The following is an 18942-nucleotide window of genomic DNA, read 5'->3' as shown; positions in this document are numbered from 1 at the left end:
CACACTTGTACTATCTCCTACCAGGATATAGAATCACAATACACAGAATACTTACGAAATAGAGCATGTAATTAGCACAAATACACCAAACCATATACTAAAATAGTGGAATGCAAATCACAAGTCAAGAATGGACCCAGAAGACTACAAAGAGCAGGGGACTCAAGGAAACACCCAAGATGAGTATCTAAGCACCCCACAGAGGTCGTGTGGAGAGTGGAAACACGACAGCGTGCTCAATGTTAGTCAATGGGTAAGTCGTAGTTGTAATTTTATAGAAGGACCCTTCCCAGCGGACCTTGAAGAAACCCCATGGAAGATGGAAAGTTGGAGAGCCACCCCACCCATGGATAAACCAGGATACCGACACCAGGGATGCTGGTTGTATAAGTGTCCAGTGACGTCGGAAACTGCCGTAGACCACAATGGAGGACTTCAGGAAACATGCCACTGGAGAAGACTAAGGAGTCTGGTGGAACCCAAAGGTGTATTGAAGGTGAGAGGTACCTGCAAGCAAAGGGCACAGTCTATGCACTCCTCAGTGACCAGGAGGCATGCAAGACGAATGCCCACTGATGTCAGAGATGCAGGTGAGGTTGATGGTGCCAACAAGCCTTGGCAGCGGCAAACAACGTAGTAGACTAAACAGGTGCAGTGTCGGGACCAGCAAGGTCCAAGTGACTCACCACGACCAGGTAAGAGCAGGCCCAAGCAAGCAGGGGAGCCCACTGAAGCCAAAGAAGACCCTCAAGAGGACCCACGGGCAGAAGGTGCAGGAGTAGGAAGAGGACCTCGAGCAGCTCACCAAAGAGGAAGGCCCACAGTGCAGAGGAAGCAGTGAGGGTGAAGATCTTGGCTGCAGGAGTTGCTTGAGGTCGGAGCTTCTTGGAGCCCGAAGATCTCCGGAGGAGAGTCAACAAGCCTTGGCAACGGCAGGTTGACGCACTACACAGGGATTCTGTTGCAGCGGTTCCGACGAGGGATACTGGCCTCAAACTCTGTATGAAGACAGTGCAGGCCTCGAGGGAGTTGCAGACCCACCACCACCACCTGTGTTGCTGAGCCTTTTAGAGTCCGTGAGAGCCCAGGATCAGCAGACCGGTCAGTTGCTTTGCGTTAGCTGCAGATGCAGAGGAGTGACTCCTTCACGCCATGGGAGCTTCCTTCGGGTGTCTTGGCTGTCCACCGGCCTGGTGAAGCTCCTGTATGGAGCACAGGCACAGACTATGTAGACGACCAGCAGGCCGACTATCAGGAGCAGCAGGAATCTTCCCCCAGGGCAGTCTCTGTTCCCAAAGCGAAGCCCAGAGTGTCCAGATGGTCAAAGTTGAAGTGGTATTAGATCTGAATCTTGTCCCATGAGGAATATAGGGATTCACCCACAGGTAAGTCCTTAAGTACCCTTAGGAAAGGGTTGAGACCATTCAGGGCTCCCTCCCAGAGAAGGTGCTGGACAGTGAGGAGGATACTCCCATGCCCTTTGTCCAGTTTTGCTCCAAAGCGGGAGCCAAGGGCTTCCTGGACTAGTTTGAACTGAAGTATGCAAGGAAGGCACCAAATGGGCACTACAAGCAGTCTTGGTGGCGCTGGAAAGCACTCGCACCATGTCCCAATACACTAAACCCTGTCTGGGAGGTAGTTGGACCGCCCTGTGAGAGGTTGTAGGAAGCTGGCTCTTTATATACTATACCAAAGTGAGGTATAGTGTGCAGAGTCCAGTGGAACCCAAAAGGTAGGCAGAGGTAGAAGTAAATAGCACCTTGTGCTCTATTTGTGGTAGCGTAGGTGAGCAGTAAGGCTTTATCAGAGGGTAGTGTTAGGCATTTGTTGTACACACTCCATCAGCAAATGATTGTACACACTCAAAGCCTGAACTTCAGAGCAATTGGTTTTGTATAAAAATATTTTTTTAGTTACTTTATTTCCTAGAACAAAGCAAGCCTGGAACAGGTAAGTGATATATACTTTGCAGTTGTAATACAGTTTGGAATTGCAGTTGTGTATATATACTTTGGTTTGATTACAGTAGTAATCAATGCTTTGAAATATTGTACATTTACTTTGTATTGGCTTTTCAATAAAATGTCAAGTAGATTACTTTGCAATGACTTTTCTTACAGTGTAGTATAGCTGGATACTGCATTGGGACATTTTGTGCACACTGGTAAGTAAAAGCGTTTATTTGGTTATAGTTTTAAAGACTTTTTTTATAGATTTTCCAACTCCACACTTACAAACTTTTCATAGCATGGGGGGGGGGGGGAAGGGAGGGAGGAAGGGCGGGAGGGAGTTTCGCTTCTGCAGGTTCGAGGTGGGGACATTCCGGTAGGGCTGGGGCCAAGTCAGTGGGTGTCCCCCTCTTAGCTTCGGCACGGCTGTAAGCTCCCTCTTCTTCTTTTCTTCTTGTGGTTTCTTGTCTGATGAGGCAAAGTTCGGGGTGCTCCTATATACTAGATTTAGAGGTGTTACAGGTAAGTTAAAAGGTTGGGACCAGTGCGTCCCTTCCTTGGGGTGGGTACACCCCCTATTATGCCACCCTCCAGAGGGAGGGGGGGCATATGCCTCACTCTGGTTGGCTGCGTCCCAATCTGCAAGATGGCGGGGACTGAGTTGTGCTTCACCTCGCCTCCCCCACTTGAGGGCTGATGTTGGCAAAGGTGGGCACAGCTCCCTTCCTCCCTTGTTTTTTCTGCTAGTTCTCCCTCCCAAAATGGGGGCCAGAACTGGTGGGGGCCGGTTTCTGAAAGCAGCAACATGCCTGGGGAAGCTCACAAAGGCTGCAAGCCTTTGAATCTTTCCATTTGTGGACCCTGCCCATCCTGGGGGATGAGGCTTGACAACTCGTCCCAGGATGTGCATTGTTTCCGGCCCACGAGTGCAGAAGGCTCTCGACCCCAGGGGTCCAGAAACATGTCTGGTGGTGGCAGCTGAAAGCAGCCACTCAGCCTCGACACTAGTGGTAGGTCGATTTTCAGGGGGTTTCTCTAAGATGCCCTCTGTGTGCATTTTTCATTAAATCCCACACTGGCATACGTGTGGGTTTAATGTACTTAGAAGTTTGATACCAAACTTCTCAGTTTTCAGTACAGCTAATATGGTACTGTGGAGTTTGTAATGACAAACTCCCAGTACCATATACTCTTAATGGCAGTACTGTACTTACAATGTCTACGAATTGACTTAGACACTGTAGGGGTACAGGGCTCAAGCACCTGTACCCTGACCACTGGTATAGTGCACCCAGCTAAAGGGGTGACTGATCTATGCCAGGGCAGTGGGTTGTAGGTATGGCACACGGGGATGTGTGCCATGTCGGCTCTTCACTGTTCTGCACCAAAACACGCAGCCTGCAAAGGCAGTGTGAGTGTGTACAGGGCCTCTAAGGGAGGCACAATAAGCGCTGCAGTCCTTAGAGGCCTTCACTGGTCACAGGGCCCTGGGTACCTGTGGTTCCATTTACCAGGTACTGACCTGTGGCTGGAGAGTGCCAATTGGGTTTGGTCTTCAATTTCAGTTTTAGGGAAAGAACATAGGCCCTGGGTACCTGATTGGCAGGAGTACAGGGCACACTCAAAGTACATTAGCAGTTAAGCAAAATGTGGGGCAACCATGCAGAAAAAGGGCACTTTCTCACACAGGTTACCTATTCTACCTTCCCCTGCTCGAGCTTGGCTCTGCCATAGGAGGGCAGAAACGTGTCTCTTGCCAGCAACAGCCTTCACTTGCTGTCCAGTTCTGGAAGACTGGTACCGGGAGCACTAAGGCCCTCCGGAGGAGCTTTACAGTGCATGGAATCCTACACCCCCCCCCCCACACCATGTAGAGTGTTGGGGTATGATTCCAACATGTTTGATACCAAACATGACAGGGTTCATTACAGCCAGTTTAGAGATGGTCATCACATAATGACGCATGGCCATTCTGTATGTTGTGATAGCTGTTGCACTTACAACCCAGGAGAAGGGGTGACCATGAAAGCAGATCCTACTTTTCTACAGCAACACTAGGTCTGTTAGCTTCTAAAGAGCATATCTTCACACCTGCATCACTTATTACAGAGAAAATGAACATACATGTTAGTATGTCTGTAGTCCAAAACTAAGTAGTAACATTCTTAATTTCCCCTGAAAGAAACCAATAATTACCTAAACCTAGTTGTTGGAGCCAGATTAAAAACTCATGCTGTTAGGTAATGTGACTTTAGTGCCTCTCACAGTTTTGCCAATAAAGCAAAATAATGTTAGTAACTAAACATTAATGACAATCCCGTTTACAAAATTAGTATGGAAAATTAAAGCACAATAAAAAAACGTATTGTTCGAGGCATGTGGGCTGCTAAATTCATATCTTATGCATAGATCGCCGCCTAGTGTTGGGTCCGGATGATTGCACATTGTTGTCCTGGAAGAGTCTTCGAAGTATCACGAGATAGGTGGCTCCTCCCCTGGACTACAGTGCGCATGGGCATCGACTCCATCCCCAGATTGGTTTTTTCCGCCATTGGGTTCGGATGTGGTTTCGACGTCTCCGTGTCGGAACCGAAAACAACTTTGTTCTTAAGGCCAAAAGGCCTTCGTTACCTGCGTCGGTATTGTTTGCGTACGGTCTCGAGCGTCGTCCGACTCTCTGAGCCGGACATCTACGGAGTCAAGTAACTCTTCGATCGAGGCCCTCTCGTCGCAGCAAGACCCGACGAACTTAACATGGAGCGGAGCCCGTTCAAGTTCTGCCCCGTCTGTGGATCCAAATATCCACACATCGATGTGCATCCGGTCTATAATAAATGCCTATCTCCGGACCACAACGAAGAAAACTGCATGGCCTGCTCTAAGTTCAGGTCCAAGAAGACGCTCAAGCATCGGCGCGCGGCGCGCCTCGAGGCCCAGCGAGCGGCGCCGGCACCCGACGACCTATTAGACGACCCCGCGGAAGAAGGCGGCAGCCATCATCTCCAGATTTCACCACCGTCGACGGAGGTCCAAGCCGATCCCGAGGAACATGTCGAGGGACAGGGCCACGACCTTGAATACGTCGAGGAGGTAGGGGACGACGAAGTTTATGGGGCCGCGGAAGATAGCTCAGAGGAAGAGCTATGCCCCGAAGTCTACATTATTGAGGCTCGGGTCACGGGATCGCCACTCGGCCTTACCCACGACCCTGCACCGCTATCCCCGGCCCCGTCTTCTGGCCCGGCCACGGACACTCAAGCGGAGCCGCCATCTCAGATACCGAAACCTTCGGATCCGACGGCACCAAAGATGGCCGACGTCCAGCCAAAATCGAAACCTTCGGAATCGACCAAACCTAAAATGGCCGACGTCCAACAAAAAGTATCGAAGCCTGCTCCTTCATCGGCTCCGTCGCCCTCAGGCCCACCGAAGTCGAAGAAGGCTGTCGAGTCGACAGCGTCGCAAAAGGTGCGGAAGGAACCATCCTCTAAGACGGCCGTCCATCAAGTGTCAAGCACAGTTGTTCCGGCACGGACGTCTAAGTCTGTTGACACGTCTTCGGACGCTCCTACGGCGCCGTCAAGTAAACGTGCAGTCGAATCAAAGTCGACTAAAAGCCATGGCCCGAAGGCCGCAGGCACTACGGCAGCAACGGCGTCGGCGCCAAAGACTCCAACGGAGCCGCGACACGTTGCAGCCGAGGATTCGTCGAGGGAAATCTCGACCACACCGGGGGAGTCCGACGCCACCGAACATCGGCCGTCGGTTACCAAACCCTCTGCCTCCTTCACAAAGCAGGTGACCGACTCCCTCAAACGTATTCGGGAGAAGACTTTGTCGTCACTGGCACCGCCTCCAAAGACCTCGACCAAGCTTCTCTACACTCTGCCACCTAGGGTGGCACCAAAAGCATTTGCACCAAGATCGGTGCCGACAATCGCTAACACGTCGGATCCTTCGACGCAAAAGGGACACTCGGATCAACATCAAGCCTCAGAAGACCATTCTGAGCATTACATCGATGCCCAAACAGGGAAATTGACCCTCTACAAGAGGAAAATCACTTCCCAACCACTGGAATCCTATGTTATTACACTAAAGAAGAAGAGGCCGGAACAGGACATTCCTGCCCTTGTTGAACCTATTCTGCCACCTCCAAGAAGAAGTCCATCTCCTTCACCCACCCAATCAGGAGGAGAGGATGATGGACAAGATGACCAATACAATTTCCCAGTTGACAATGACCCTGATGTTCTGCAGGACTCATGACGACACTGGGGACCAAGGTGGACATCAGGTGGTACAAGATCCACAAGGTTTTGGGACACGTACATCTCCAACAGAGGATTCTGCAGCATTTAATGCTTTAATAGAACGGGCAGCAGCAAATCATGATGTGGACATGCATGCTGACCCGGTGGAGGAAGATTTTTTGTTCGACACTTTCTCTGTCTCTGAAAGAACAGTTAAAATACTTCCTATGCTCAAAGGTGTCCTTAAACATGCCCCGGAGATCTTTAAGGAACCTACCAGGGCAAGAGTGGTGAACCCACGTATCGAGAAAAAATACAGGCCAGCACCTGGAGATCCTGCCTATATTCGGGGACAGTTGCCTCTGGACTCGTTGGTGGTCGCCAATGCCCGCAAGAGGGCAAACTCCCAAACGACGGGTGAAGCTCCTCCCCCAGACAAGGAGTCGAAAGTGCTTGAGGCATCCGGCAAAAGGGTGGCTGCGCAAGCTGCCAATGTATGGCGTATAGCAAACACACAGGCACTATTGGCACAATACGATAGGGCGCATTACGACACCCTAGAACAGCTCCTTCAACACCTACCTGATGAGTTTAAGGAAGCAGCCGAAATGCTCATACAAGAGGGAAAGCTTATCTCAAACGCTGCAATAAAGTGTGCACTTGATGTGGCAGATACAGCGGCTAGGGGAATTAACACTAGCGTCATGTTAAGGCGACAAGCTTGGCTTTGTATATCTGGATTTAAGACTGACATTCAAACTACAATCCTCAACCAGCCCGTCAATCCTGACAGACTGTTTGGTCCAGATGTAGACACCACCCTTGAAAAGATTAAAAAGGACAACGAGACTGCTAAGTCCATGGGGGCGCTTCAGTCACAACAATTCAGGGGAAGCACTTTTCGTCGCTCAGGAGCACGTGGTGTTACCAGAGGACACTTGGGTCAACAAACACAATTCACAAAGGGTGGTGCGCAATCCTCGTACCCCAAGCAGGGTAGAGGGGGTTACAGAGGTAACAGTGCCAAGGGCAGAGGCAGAGGGAACAACAACTCCCGTTCCTCTGCCGCCAACAAACAGTGACTCTGTCACTGCCCCCCCGACCATACAACACCTGTCGGGGGGAGACTCCAGCAGTTCCTGCCAGTCTGGACGTCCATCACCACAGACAGGTGGGTGAGAAAACTTATCCAGTACGGTTACTGTTTGGAGTTAACATCCACTCCTCCCAACATTCCCCCAAGACACCGTCCTATGTCGGCAGAGCACTTGCACTTATTGCAGCAGGAAGTACTGGTGATGCTGCAAAAAGGCGCAATCGAGCTCGTACCAGTGGAAGAGGAAGGCACAGGGGTCTATTCCCTGTACTTCCTCATCCCAAAAAAGGACGGATCCCTCAGACCTATTCTGGATCTACGCCCCCTCAACATGTACATACTGTCAGAACACTTTCACATGCTGACACTGCAACAAATCCTTCCCCTGCTCAATCAAGGGGACTTCCTAGCAACCTTGGACCTCAAGGATGCTTATTTCCACATCCCACTCCACCCATCCCACAGAAAATACCTCAGGTTTACCATTCAAAACAGACACTATCAGTTCAAAGTCCTACCCTTCGGGGTGACTACTGCCCCCAGAGTGTTTACAAAGTGTCTGGCGACAGTGGCGGCGCACCTCAGGAGACAGAACATACATGTCTACCCGTACCTAGACGACTGGCTTGTTCAAGCAAAGTCGGAACAACAGTGCGCCGCGGACATGTCCCACACTATTCAACTCCTTCACAGCCTGGGGTTCTCGCTAAACTACCCGAAGTCGCACCTTCAACCAAACCATGTGCGGCAGTATCTGGGCGCGACAATAAACACCTTGACTGCTATGGCTCAGCCAAACCCAGTCAGAATCAACAGCATTCAGTCGCTGATCCAAAAGTTCAGAACGCAACACTCCCTGCCAGCGAGAGTGTTCATGCAGTTGATAGGCATGATGGCCTCCTGCATCTTCATAGTCCCGCACGCGAGGTTGCACATGCGCCCGCTCCAAGAATGCTTGGCAAATCAGTGGACACAGGCTCGGGGACAGCTGACAGACCTAGTGTTGGTGACCGGTCGGGCATACAACTCTCTGCATTGGTGGAATCCACACAACCTTTGCAAGGGACGACCGTTCCAAGAGCCAGTGCCACAGATAATCCTAACAACGGACGCATCTCTCCAAGGGTGGGGAGCTCATGTGCTCCACTACACTGTGCAGGGACTGTGGTCCACCCAGCAGCAGAAGTTGCACATCAACTACCTGGAATTGATGGCAATCTTCATGGCGATAAAGTCCTTCAAAGTACATTTGTGCAACAAAGTCGTGTTGATCCGGACGGACAACATGACAGCCATGTACTACTTCCAAAAGCAGGGAGGTACTCACTCACCACAACTGTCTCATCTGGCTCAGAGCATGTGGAAGTGGGCCATTCAGAGGAACATTTTCCTCATGGCGGAACACCTCCCAGGAAAGGACAATCTGATGGCGGATCTGCTCAGCAGATACAGCCATCAAATGCACGAGTGGGAGATACATCCATCAGTACTCCACCCGTACTTCCAGCAGTGGGGTCATCCAGAGATAGACCTGTTTGCCACAAGGGAAAACGCAAAATGCCAAAGCTTTGCCGCCAGGTTCCCTCACCCGGAATCGCAAGGGAATGCGATATGGATGAACTGGTCAGGCAAATTTGCGTACGCTTTTCCCCCAGCGCCTCTCATTCCGCTGGTGGCAAGAAAGCTAAAGCAACACTCGATGACTCTCATCCTGGTTGCTCCAACATGGGCACGCCAACCATGGTACACCACGTTTCTAGAACTTTCCGTGGTACCGCATCAAAGGCTGCATCTCACATCCAGGCTCTTGATGCAGAACCATGGCGACATTCAGCATCCAGATCCGCGACAGCTCAATCTGGCGATCTGGCTCCTGAAGTCTTAGAATTTGGCTACCTCAACCTGCCTCCAGAATGCATGGACATCATCCGGGAGGCAAGAAAGCCCACTACCCGAGCTTGCTATGCAGCAAAATGGAAGCGGTTTGTCATGTACTGTACAGACAACAATATCAACCCGCTGGATGCATCCATTCCTAACATCATCTGCTATTTGTTACATCTTTACAAATGCCATCTAGCGTACGCTTCCATTCGGATACATTTATCCGCCATAGCGGCTTATCTCCAGAATAGGCAACACCTCTCTGTTTTCAGGGTGCCTGCCATTAAAGCCTTCCTAGAAGGACTGAAGCGAGTCATTCCTCCAAGAACACCACCAGCTCCAGTGTGGAACCTCAATGTGGTCCTCACTAGGCTGATGGGCCCACCTTTTGAGCCACTGCACTCCTGCGAGATTCAGTTTCTCACATGGAAAGTGGCTTTTCTCATTGCTATCACATCGCTCAGACATGTAAGTGAGCTGCAGGCGCTCACAATCCAAGAGCCATTCATCCAGATACATTCCAACAGGGTAGTGCTCCGCACTAACCCCAAATTCCTTCCTAAGGTGGTGTCAGTTTCATATCAACCAAACTATTGACCTGCCTGCATTCTTCCAAAACCCACAAACAGTAGCAGAAAGAATGCTTCATACATTAGACGTTAGGAGGGCGCTAATGTACTACATTGACAGAACACAACACTTTAGAAAGACACAACAACTTTTTGTTGCCTTCTCAGCACAGCACAAAGGCAACCCCATTTCCAAAGCAGGAATAGCCAGATGGATTGTTAAGTGCATTCAAATCTGTTATCAAAAGGCTAAACGTACTTTAACAATACCCCCAAGGGCGCACTCCACACGCAAATTGGGGGCCTCCATGGCTTTCCTGGGGAACATTCCCTTAGAAGACATTTGTAGAGCAGCCACATGGTCTACACCACACACATTTACCAAACATTACTGTGTAGATGTGCATTCAAAACAGCAAGCAGCTGTAGGACAGGCTGTTCTCAAGACACTTTTTCAAGCTTCTGCAGCTGGCACGGGCAACCGCCCTTAATGGAGGGACTGCTGTGTATTGTATGCATAAGATATGAATTTAGCAGCCCACATGCCTCGAACTGAATATGCTACTTACCAGTATGCATCTGTTCTTGGCATGTAGGGCTGCTAACATTCATATCGCCCGCCCTCCTCCCCGGTGCCCGTAGCGGCTGCAGATACTCTCTCTATATTCATCATTAGCATGGACATCCTTTACACTATTTCACTCCATCTCTGCCACAATGGCTAAAAACAATCTGGGGATGGAGTCGATGCCCATGCGCACTGTAGTCCAGGGGAGGAGCCACCTATCTCGTGATACTTCGAAGACTCTTCCAGGACAACAATGTGCAATCATCCGGACACAACACTAGGCGGCGATCTATGCATAAGATATGAATGTTTGGACTGGCCACAGCTGTGTTCACTTTACCTACAACAAGCCCACATCCAACAACCATCCTCAACCTACTCTGCAAAGAAACTGGAACAAAATCACCATCGACCAGATCTCCTCTTCTTCAAAACCCCCCAGCCCACTCCTCAAACCCAGACCAAGCAGCCACCAACTTCACCCAATGGCTATCAAACAGCGCCGACATCCTAGCACCACTGAAAAAACGACAAATCAAAGTAAGCAGCAAGAAGGCCTCCTGGTTCAACGATGACCTTAAGAAATCCAAGAAACTCTGTCGCTCCCTTGAGAAGGCCTGGAAAAAAGACCCAACAACCAGCACCAAGGACGCCTTCAAAAACGCCACCCGCATACACCACCAACTAATTCGGAATGCCAAGAAAGCCGCTTTCAAGGACAGACTGGATAACAACGCCCACAACAGCAAGGAATTATTCAACATCGTCAAGGAATTTGCCAACCCTTCTGCCAACTCCAATGACATCACCCCCTCTCAAGCCCTCTGCGACTCCCTAGCCTCATTCTTCCACAACAAAATTGCAGACATCCACAACAGCTTCGACAACCGACCCGAAGACCAACCCTCCCAACCCCCTGCAGGACCCCCACCCCCCCTGAACATCCTCAATGACTGGAAGCCAATCTCCACTGAGGACACCATCCGTCTGATGAACTCTATCCACTCAGGATCCCCCACAGACCCATGCCCTCACCACATCTTTAACAAAGCAGACTCCATTATTGCACCGCACCTCCGAGACGTCATCAACGGTTCCCTCAACTCCGCAATCTTCCCGGAAAGCTGGAAACATGCCGAACTCAGCGCCCTCCTGAAGAAACCCACAGCTGACCCCACCGAACTCAAAAACTACCGCCCTATCTCACTCCTTCCATTCCCGGCCAAAGTCATCGAGAAAGCGATCAATAACCAGCTCGCCGCATTCCTCGAAACCAACAAATCCCTCGACTCCTCACAATCCGGCTTCCGAGCCAAGCACAGCACTGAAACCGCCCTCATCGCAGCAACAGACGACATTCGAACTCTTCTGGACAATGGAGACACAGTCGCCCTTATCCTCCTCGACCTCTCCGCAGCCTTCGACACGGTCTGTCATAGCACCCTTTTACAACGCCTCAGAAACATCGGAATCCAAGGAAAAGCACTGGAATGGATCACCTCATTCCTCACCGGAAGAACCCAGAGAGTCTGCCTTCCACCATTCAAGTCAGAAGCCACTGAAGTCATCTGCGGCGTACCACAAGGATCTTCACTCAGCCCCACCCTCTTCAACGTATACATGAGCCCCCTCGCGGTCATTGCACGTCAACACAACCTCAACATCATCTCCTACGCCGACGACACTCAGCTGATCCTATCACTCACCAGAGACCCTAACACTGCCAAAACCAACCTGCATGAAGGAATGAAAGAAGTAGCCGAATGGATGAAGCACAGCCGTCTGAAACTGAACTCAGACAAAACAGAAGTCCTCATCCTAGGCACCTCCCCCTCCGCCTGGGATGACTCTTGGTGGCCAGAGGCCCTCGGAAAAGCACCCATTCCAACGGACCACGCACGGAACCTGGGCGTCATCCTGGATTCCTCACTCTCGATGAACAGACAAGTCAACGCCGTCTCCTCATCTTGCTTCAACATCCTTCGCATGCTCAGAAAAACATTTTGCTGGATCCCCACCGAAACTAGAAAAACAGTCACCCACGCTTTGGTCACGAGCCGACTGGACTACGGAAACACCCTCTACGCCGGTACCACCGCAAAACTCCAGAATAAACTCCAACGCATCCAGAACGCCTCAGCCAGGCTCATATTAGACATCCCGCGTAAAGAAAACATCTCTGGTCACCTGAAAAACCTCCACTGGCTCCCCATCAATAAGAGGATTACTTTCCGGCTCCTAACCCACGCACACAAAGCACTCTAGGAAATCGGACCCGAATGCCTCAACACACGACTTTCCTTCTACACCCCCTCCCGCCAGCTACGATCCTCCAACCAAGCCCTTGCCACTGTACCTCGCATCAACAAAACCACCATGGGAGGTAGATCCTTCTCCTAGCTGGCAGCTAAAACCTGGAACTCACTTCCCAATCACCTTCGCCTTACTCAGAACCACCTAGCATTCAGAAAGCAACTCAAAACGTGGTTATTTGACAAGTAACTCCCCACCCTTCCTCAAGCGCCTTGAGACCCTATGGGTATGTAGCGCGCTATATAAATCTTCTTGACTTGACTTGACTTGAATGTTAGCAGCCCTACATGCCAAGAACAGATGCATACTGGTAAGTAGCATATTCATAATAAAATATCACAATTTTTCGATTTTCCCAAACTTTAGATTTGAGTTGAGAAATCAAACTGTAAAATGTCAGCCTAATGTTGAGTTTTTTTATTTTTATTTTCATCCTGGGCTGAGCTTCCAGTACTACGGTTTCAACTTCCTGAGAACTAGCTGACTGATGAGGCTCTGCTGCTGAAACCAGATCCTAAATGATTCATAATGGGATGGCAGTTTCTGAAAGTTTTCTTACCCAAGTCAATTTTTTGTACAAACCATAGAACTATTAACTTGATTCTTGTCTCCAACAAAAGCCAGTGGAATACTTTCATTGCTGGTTTTACTTGTTTTTTTCCTCTGTAGGGTCGAGCACATTCTGGCTGCCTGGTTTTGTATCTCTTTCAGCTTTGCAGTGAGTTTAATTGTAAATGATGTAGTAGTACAAACATGTTGTCTGCTGTTTGCACAAGCTTGAGCTTTTTGTTGAACGGTGATGCCTCTACTTGGCTATACCTTTGGTAAACAAATGCATGTTCTGCATCAAATGAGACTTCAGAGGCTGTATTACGGATGACTGCGCCAGGGCTAATTGTCGCTGTGCGCCAGAGTATGCACCCAACGGCATTACAGAGGATTGGTCTGTAATGGCGTCGTGATGTTGGTGCAGACTTTGAACTATGTTTAGGTGTGTTTGCTTCTGTGCGCATATTATATTGGTGCACAGACGCAAACGCACATAAACACAGACCTACTCGGGCTCACAGCAACAATTAGCACTGGCGCAGTCATCGATAATACGGCCCCAAATACTTTGCTTTCAGAGAGATGACTGTGGACTTTCCATGTTCATAGGAATGCATGCATTGTTTTAATTTCCTCTTCCTCAAATCTTGTTTCTGGCTCTATTTAAACACTGTCAGAAAGTAAGCAAATACCATATTTTTGCAAAAAGGGCGATGAATAATTGGCCTTTAAGATGTATCTGGTGTTTGTGAATTATCTACAGGATTGATAAGAGGTGACAAATTTCTGTTTTAGGTGATTCTATTATAATTAATTCAGCCTTTTGTCACTGCCTTCTTGATAACGTGTTATATAATCAACCAATGGTCTAATGTGGGATCTGCATCCAGTCACACAAATAATTGGCAGACCACATCGAGGATACAGAAAAAAACAAGATTTAGTTGTAGTCACAGCCATACACTTGGAGGACCCACAGGAAAGATTTGAGAAGAGATCCCAATCTTAAGAATGGCTCCCAAGCTTAAACAATGTATTGAGTACTAACTGTAGGGGACAATTAGTCAACATCATTTGAAGCTTTAATGGATGTTTCCTTTCCACTGACTAATTTTGACTTTTAGCAGCTAAAAGTTGTCGAAATTTAGACTAGAGCAGTTCTCAGTTTCTAAAAATAAGATGTCTGGAATTCCACATGCCTCCATCCTGATTATAATTACTTTTCCTTACTGACCCCATCACCATCTTTAAAGCTGGTCCATGCATACCATCACAGTGCATGGCTCTTCTGAAATGTTCTCATTGGAGGCGCCGCGGCTAGGGCGACTGACTCCGGAATCTGGGGATCACGGTTCGATATCCGGCGGCAGATTAGCCCAGCACCATGTGACTCTGGGCAATAGCTTGCTTAATCTTCCTGACGGCCCCCAGCGCCTAGAGACCCTTACGAGTGATTGTGCGCTTTACAAATGTGTATTAATATTATCTTAAGTCAGGAGCCCCTCGGCAGGAGGCAAGTTATCTGATTCATGTCATACCCTTAGGTCATGGTCTCATAGTTCCGGCTATAGATCCATTCTCTTCCATCTGCAGTTAACTGCCATCTGCATACAGCTGTCAACATTCATTGCATCATCACATTCTAATAGCTTCCGCGTTCAACATTTCTACAGCGTGTACACTCAGCCCATGCATTTCTACAGGATGCTTTTTACATTTTTCTAGAAAGCAGGCTCTGGTTGCTACACTCAAACTGGACAATATGTGCTATACCTAAAATTAAAACAATATAAAACATTACAATTCTGGATTGCAATTGTAAGATTTGGTATGAAAGATGGTAAGCATTCACTTTGAGCTTGTCCATCCATAAGACGAGATTACTGTCAATTGTGTTTTTAAAAAATGCATATCCACGGGGAGGAGCACATAAATCCTGATGAACCCTTTCAAGTGCCCTGGTTTTGCTCCAGTACCGACAAATGTAACATGGCCTTCTTTTGAAAAGGTGTGTTGAATGAGGCACATCTATTATTTTCCCACAAGCATATGTAGCTGGTCACTTGGCATGATGGAGGCTAATTGAATTTGTAATCTTTGCTATATGGAACATATTGAATTGTCACTGCCACTGATGGCAGAGGAATTGGTAATGGTAACTGAAGAACTTGTGTACATTTTTTTACAGGCCATTTATTTCTCAAAAGATTCACTTTCCTGACTTTTCCACACGCGACATACACAGGAACTACGTGGACTGCGTGCGGTGGCTTGGAGACCTTATTTTGTCAAAGGTGTAGTATCCATTAATGTTTTATTGCAGTTTTACTATGACATAGTCTATTTTTCTATTTGGAGTACAAACTGTTACAAACCGATCTTGCGGTTAGGAAAATGTTCTTATTTCTCGTCTTGTGTATCAGCCCTGTCCTAAATATTCACCAACTTGTTCTTCTGCTGAGTTTGTGCATGTCCTCCGTTATTTCACAAAGCTGTTCCCAAAGTTGCAGATTAACACGTTTGTTGACTGTCTATTAAAGAGGACAGTGACATAAAGGACTGTAGACTGACCTACCTTTTTTTCGTTCTCCAAAGTGTCGGAGGCTTGTCCTTCCTATGGGCCACTTGGGTCCAGTCCCCTCACTACAGCTCCTCAGGGCCACAATATCCATGTGACTTTGTTAGTGTAAAGGTATGTAGATATATTCATGGAACCACATGAATCACACCAAGCAGAAGATGAATGAAAGGAGACTCATTAACGTACCATGGGTACTTGAGATCTAGCCTGGGCACATCACATCGGCAGTAAATGCATTCTAGGGTAATGGGTCCCTACCTTTTGACTGCTGATGACCCCCCATTGAGTCACTACTGGAAGTTGGGGACCCCCAAGCAATTTGCCCGATTATAAATTAAAAACAAAGCAGTAATTTGCAAAAAAATACTCAAACAAGTGCACACCAAACAAATACTTGAAGTACTAAATCTGTTATTATTTTATATTATGTATATTTATACGTTTTAACATTTACTATATCTTTATTGGTGGTGACTAATTGTACTTTTATGGATATTCTTATCCGAATAAAGATTATTTGAATTAATTATTTTATATTGAAAAACTTTGCGTAATCGAACATTTTTCATGGGACTGTTGGTGCTGCATCTCTGCGAATTACTTTTTAATATTTGGTCTCATTTTGCGTTACAAGGCTCCTGCTAGGTCTGGACTGGGAACTCAAAGCTGCCCTGGCAAATGTTATCAGATCATCTCTTGTACATTGCATATCAAGTGCAGCGAGTAAGCATGGCTACTTCAAAGGGGGCCTTAGGGGGCTCTACGCGCCCCACCCACCCTCCACCCCCCCCAAGAATATTTGGGGAAAAATGGTGCATTCTACAACACGTTTGTCTTTATATATTGAATTATATTAGTTTTCGTTTCCAAGAATTTACTTGGGATAACTCTTCAACGTTGATTGCCCTATGTCGGTTGCATCTGTGTAGGGTTCATGAAAATTCAGTGGCTGGCAGATACACATGCTCTGTATACTCCTGCCATCTAGTGTTGGATTTGAACGTTTGTAACTTGTTCTTTTTTCGAAGAAGTCTTTTGAGTCACACGATTTAGTGACTCCACCTTTTTTGATTGGCTGTGTTTAGCGCCTCATAGCACTACGCGTCTTTGTTCAAGGAACTTCGCCTGCTATTGTCACTTCAACTTCTAGTTAGATGCAGTAGCGACTTAGTTCACCCACAAACTGGGAAAATCTCCACCAAGCTCCCACTGAAGCCTCAGGAGACTACCAAGGAAGAGGAAGTTGTCCTTTGAGGAGCAAATTGCCTTGCAACCCCCACCTCTATGCAATAAAAAAAATGTATGGACAGGGGGACTAGGCCACTCCCTCCGCTCTACCTCCTCCTCACTCTCCTACATCACTCCCTCTACCATACATACCACGTCCTCCACCTTCACCGGAGGGGTCACAATATTCTTCCTATGGGGAGGGCAGCTCATTGTACCTATGACTCATGTACTCCTTGCCCCCTGTGATCCTGAACCCAGCGACGACTTGTGGGTCTACTGATATTGAGTCTCCTGGTAAAGACCCTTAGCTCTACCTGGTGAAAACGTCCTCACCTGTTAAAACCACCTTGTACCACCAGGCTATGAACAGATCGGCTACTTTTCATAAAGTGGATATGAAAGTCGGCCAGACTGACTTCCTGGTTGAAACACTGCCCGAAACCGAACTCCTCCTCCAGTTACTCCCCATACTAAAGGGGATGCTCAAGACAGCATCTGAGACCTTCCAAGAGCCGGTCATGGCCTTGGTCTTTAGACCTGGGATCGACACATACAAACCCTCACCCAGTGACCCACTCTACATCCCCACACAATTGTGGTCCACACTGCGGAAATGTGCGAAGGCTGAGGTTACAAGTGACCACCATCTGACAAGGAGAGTAAACAGATTGGTGCAGTGGCCATGAGGGTGGCAGTACAATATGCCACAGACTAACTGATTGCTAATTCAGTTGTCTTTCTCGTCAGACACAACAGGGTGCATTGGGATGAGATGGAGGGACTCCTCCAACACCTCCCTAAGCACTATAGACCTCCTGGGTAAGAGCTGGTTACTGAAGGCAAAACAATCTCAAACGCCACCATCGACTGCGCTGTTGGGCACAGCTTACACTGCGGCCAGTGGTGTTAATACCAGCATGCTGGTCAGGTATCATGCCCAACTCAGTTACTCTGGCTTTAAGCCAGAGGTCCAACAGCATCTGCTGAACCTACCGCTCATGGGTGAACACCTCTTCAAACCCCAGTTAGGCTAGGTACCTGAAAAGGGACACTGACACAGCCAGGGTGATTGGTGTCCTTCAGATATCCACCCAGCACAGGTCACCGCATAGGGGAGAGAGCAGTAAAACCACTTTCCAGACTCTCCTAACAGAAGCAGCAACAATAATACCACCAGCAGTCATCTTGGGGGGTATTCAAGAGGAGGTTACAGAGAGAACTGCATCACTGAGAGGCTCTGCTAATGGACCTGCTTTCTTCAAGCAGTGACTACCTTCCACTCACCCTGATCACACTACACCTGTCGGAATGATTACAGGGGTTTCTCCCTCGCTGGGAATCTGCTCCGACTGATAGGTCCTCCATCATAAAACAAGGTAACTGCCTGGAGCTAACTGCAATCCCACCAAACACCTTTCCCGTGGAACATAGGCACCTTCTTCATGAAGAGTCTCAGGTGCATATCTTTTTACGGGGCAAAAGAACCAGTACTGTTGCAAAATCCAGGCAAAGGGGGGTAATCCCTGTACTTTCTCATCACCAAAAACTGTCTCTCTCTAAAGCTAGTAATCGACCTAGGGCCCTTCAACAAGTACATCCTCTCAGAAAATTGCTAAATGGACACTCTGCAAGATGTCATTCATCCGTCTGCTGCGTCTAGGCCACTTCATGATGGCTCTTTATCTCAAGGACACCTACTTTCACAAACCCATCCATCCAACTTGATGTGTACTTCCATGTTGGAAACAAAAAAATGTGCTAGAATAAAACTTGAGGCATCATTAAAGAGACTCTTTCTAAATGTGCTCTTCAGAAAACGATTACTGCTTGGATATTGCATTGTCTGCAAAAAGGAATCCTTTTATCTAGAACGAAGATAAAAGGAAGTTATAGTGCTCCCCTTGCAAAGAAAAAGGTGATGGGTGGAATACTTTCAAATGTCTTAGCCAC

At 48.2% G+C, this 18942-nt stretch overlaps 1 protein-coding gene across 1 annotated transcript in view; it reads left to right on the top strand.

The window, feature by feature from the left end:
- Positions 1-18942, top strand: part of EED (embryonic ectoderm development) — a 125331-nt gene that overhangs the window by 95808 nt on the left and 10581 nt on the right. The window contains exon 10 of the mRNA XM_078658443.1: positions 15370-15475. Within this exon, the coding sequence (XP_078514569.1) occupies positions 15370-15475 (106 nt within the window). The remainder of the gene's footprint in view (positions 1-15369; positions 15476-18942) is intronic.

The sequence above is a fragment of the Lissotriton helveticus genome, chromosome 8, assembly GCF_964261635.1.
Source record: "Lissotriton helveticus chromosome 8, aLisHel1.1, whole genome shotgun sequence".
NCBI classification, from domain to species: Eukaryota; Metazoa; Chordata; class Amphibia; order Caudata; family Salamandridae; genus Lissotriton; species Lissotriton helveticus.
The sequence above is the reverse complement of the archived record's forward strand: the minus strand, read 5'-3'. Positions and strand labels throughout refer to the sequence as shown.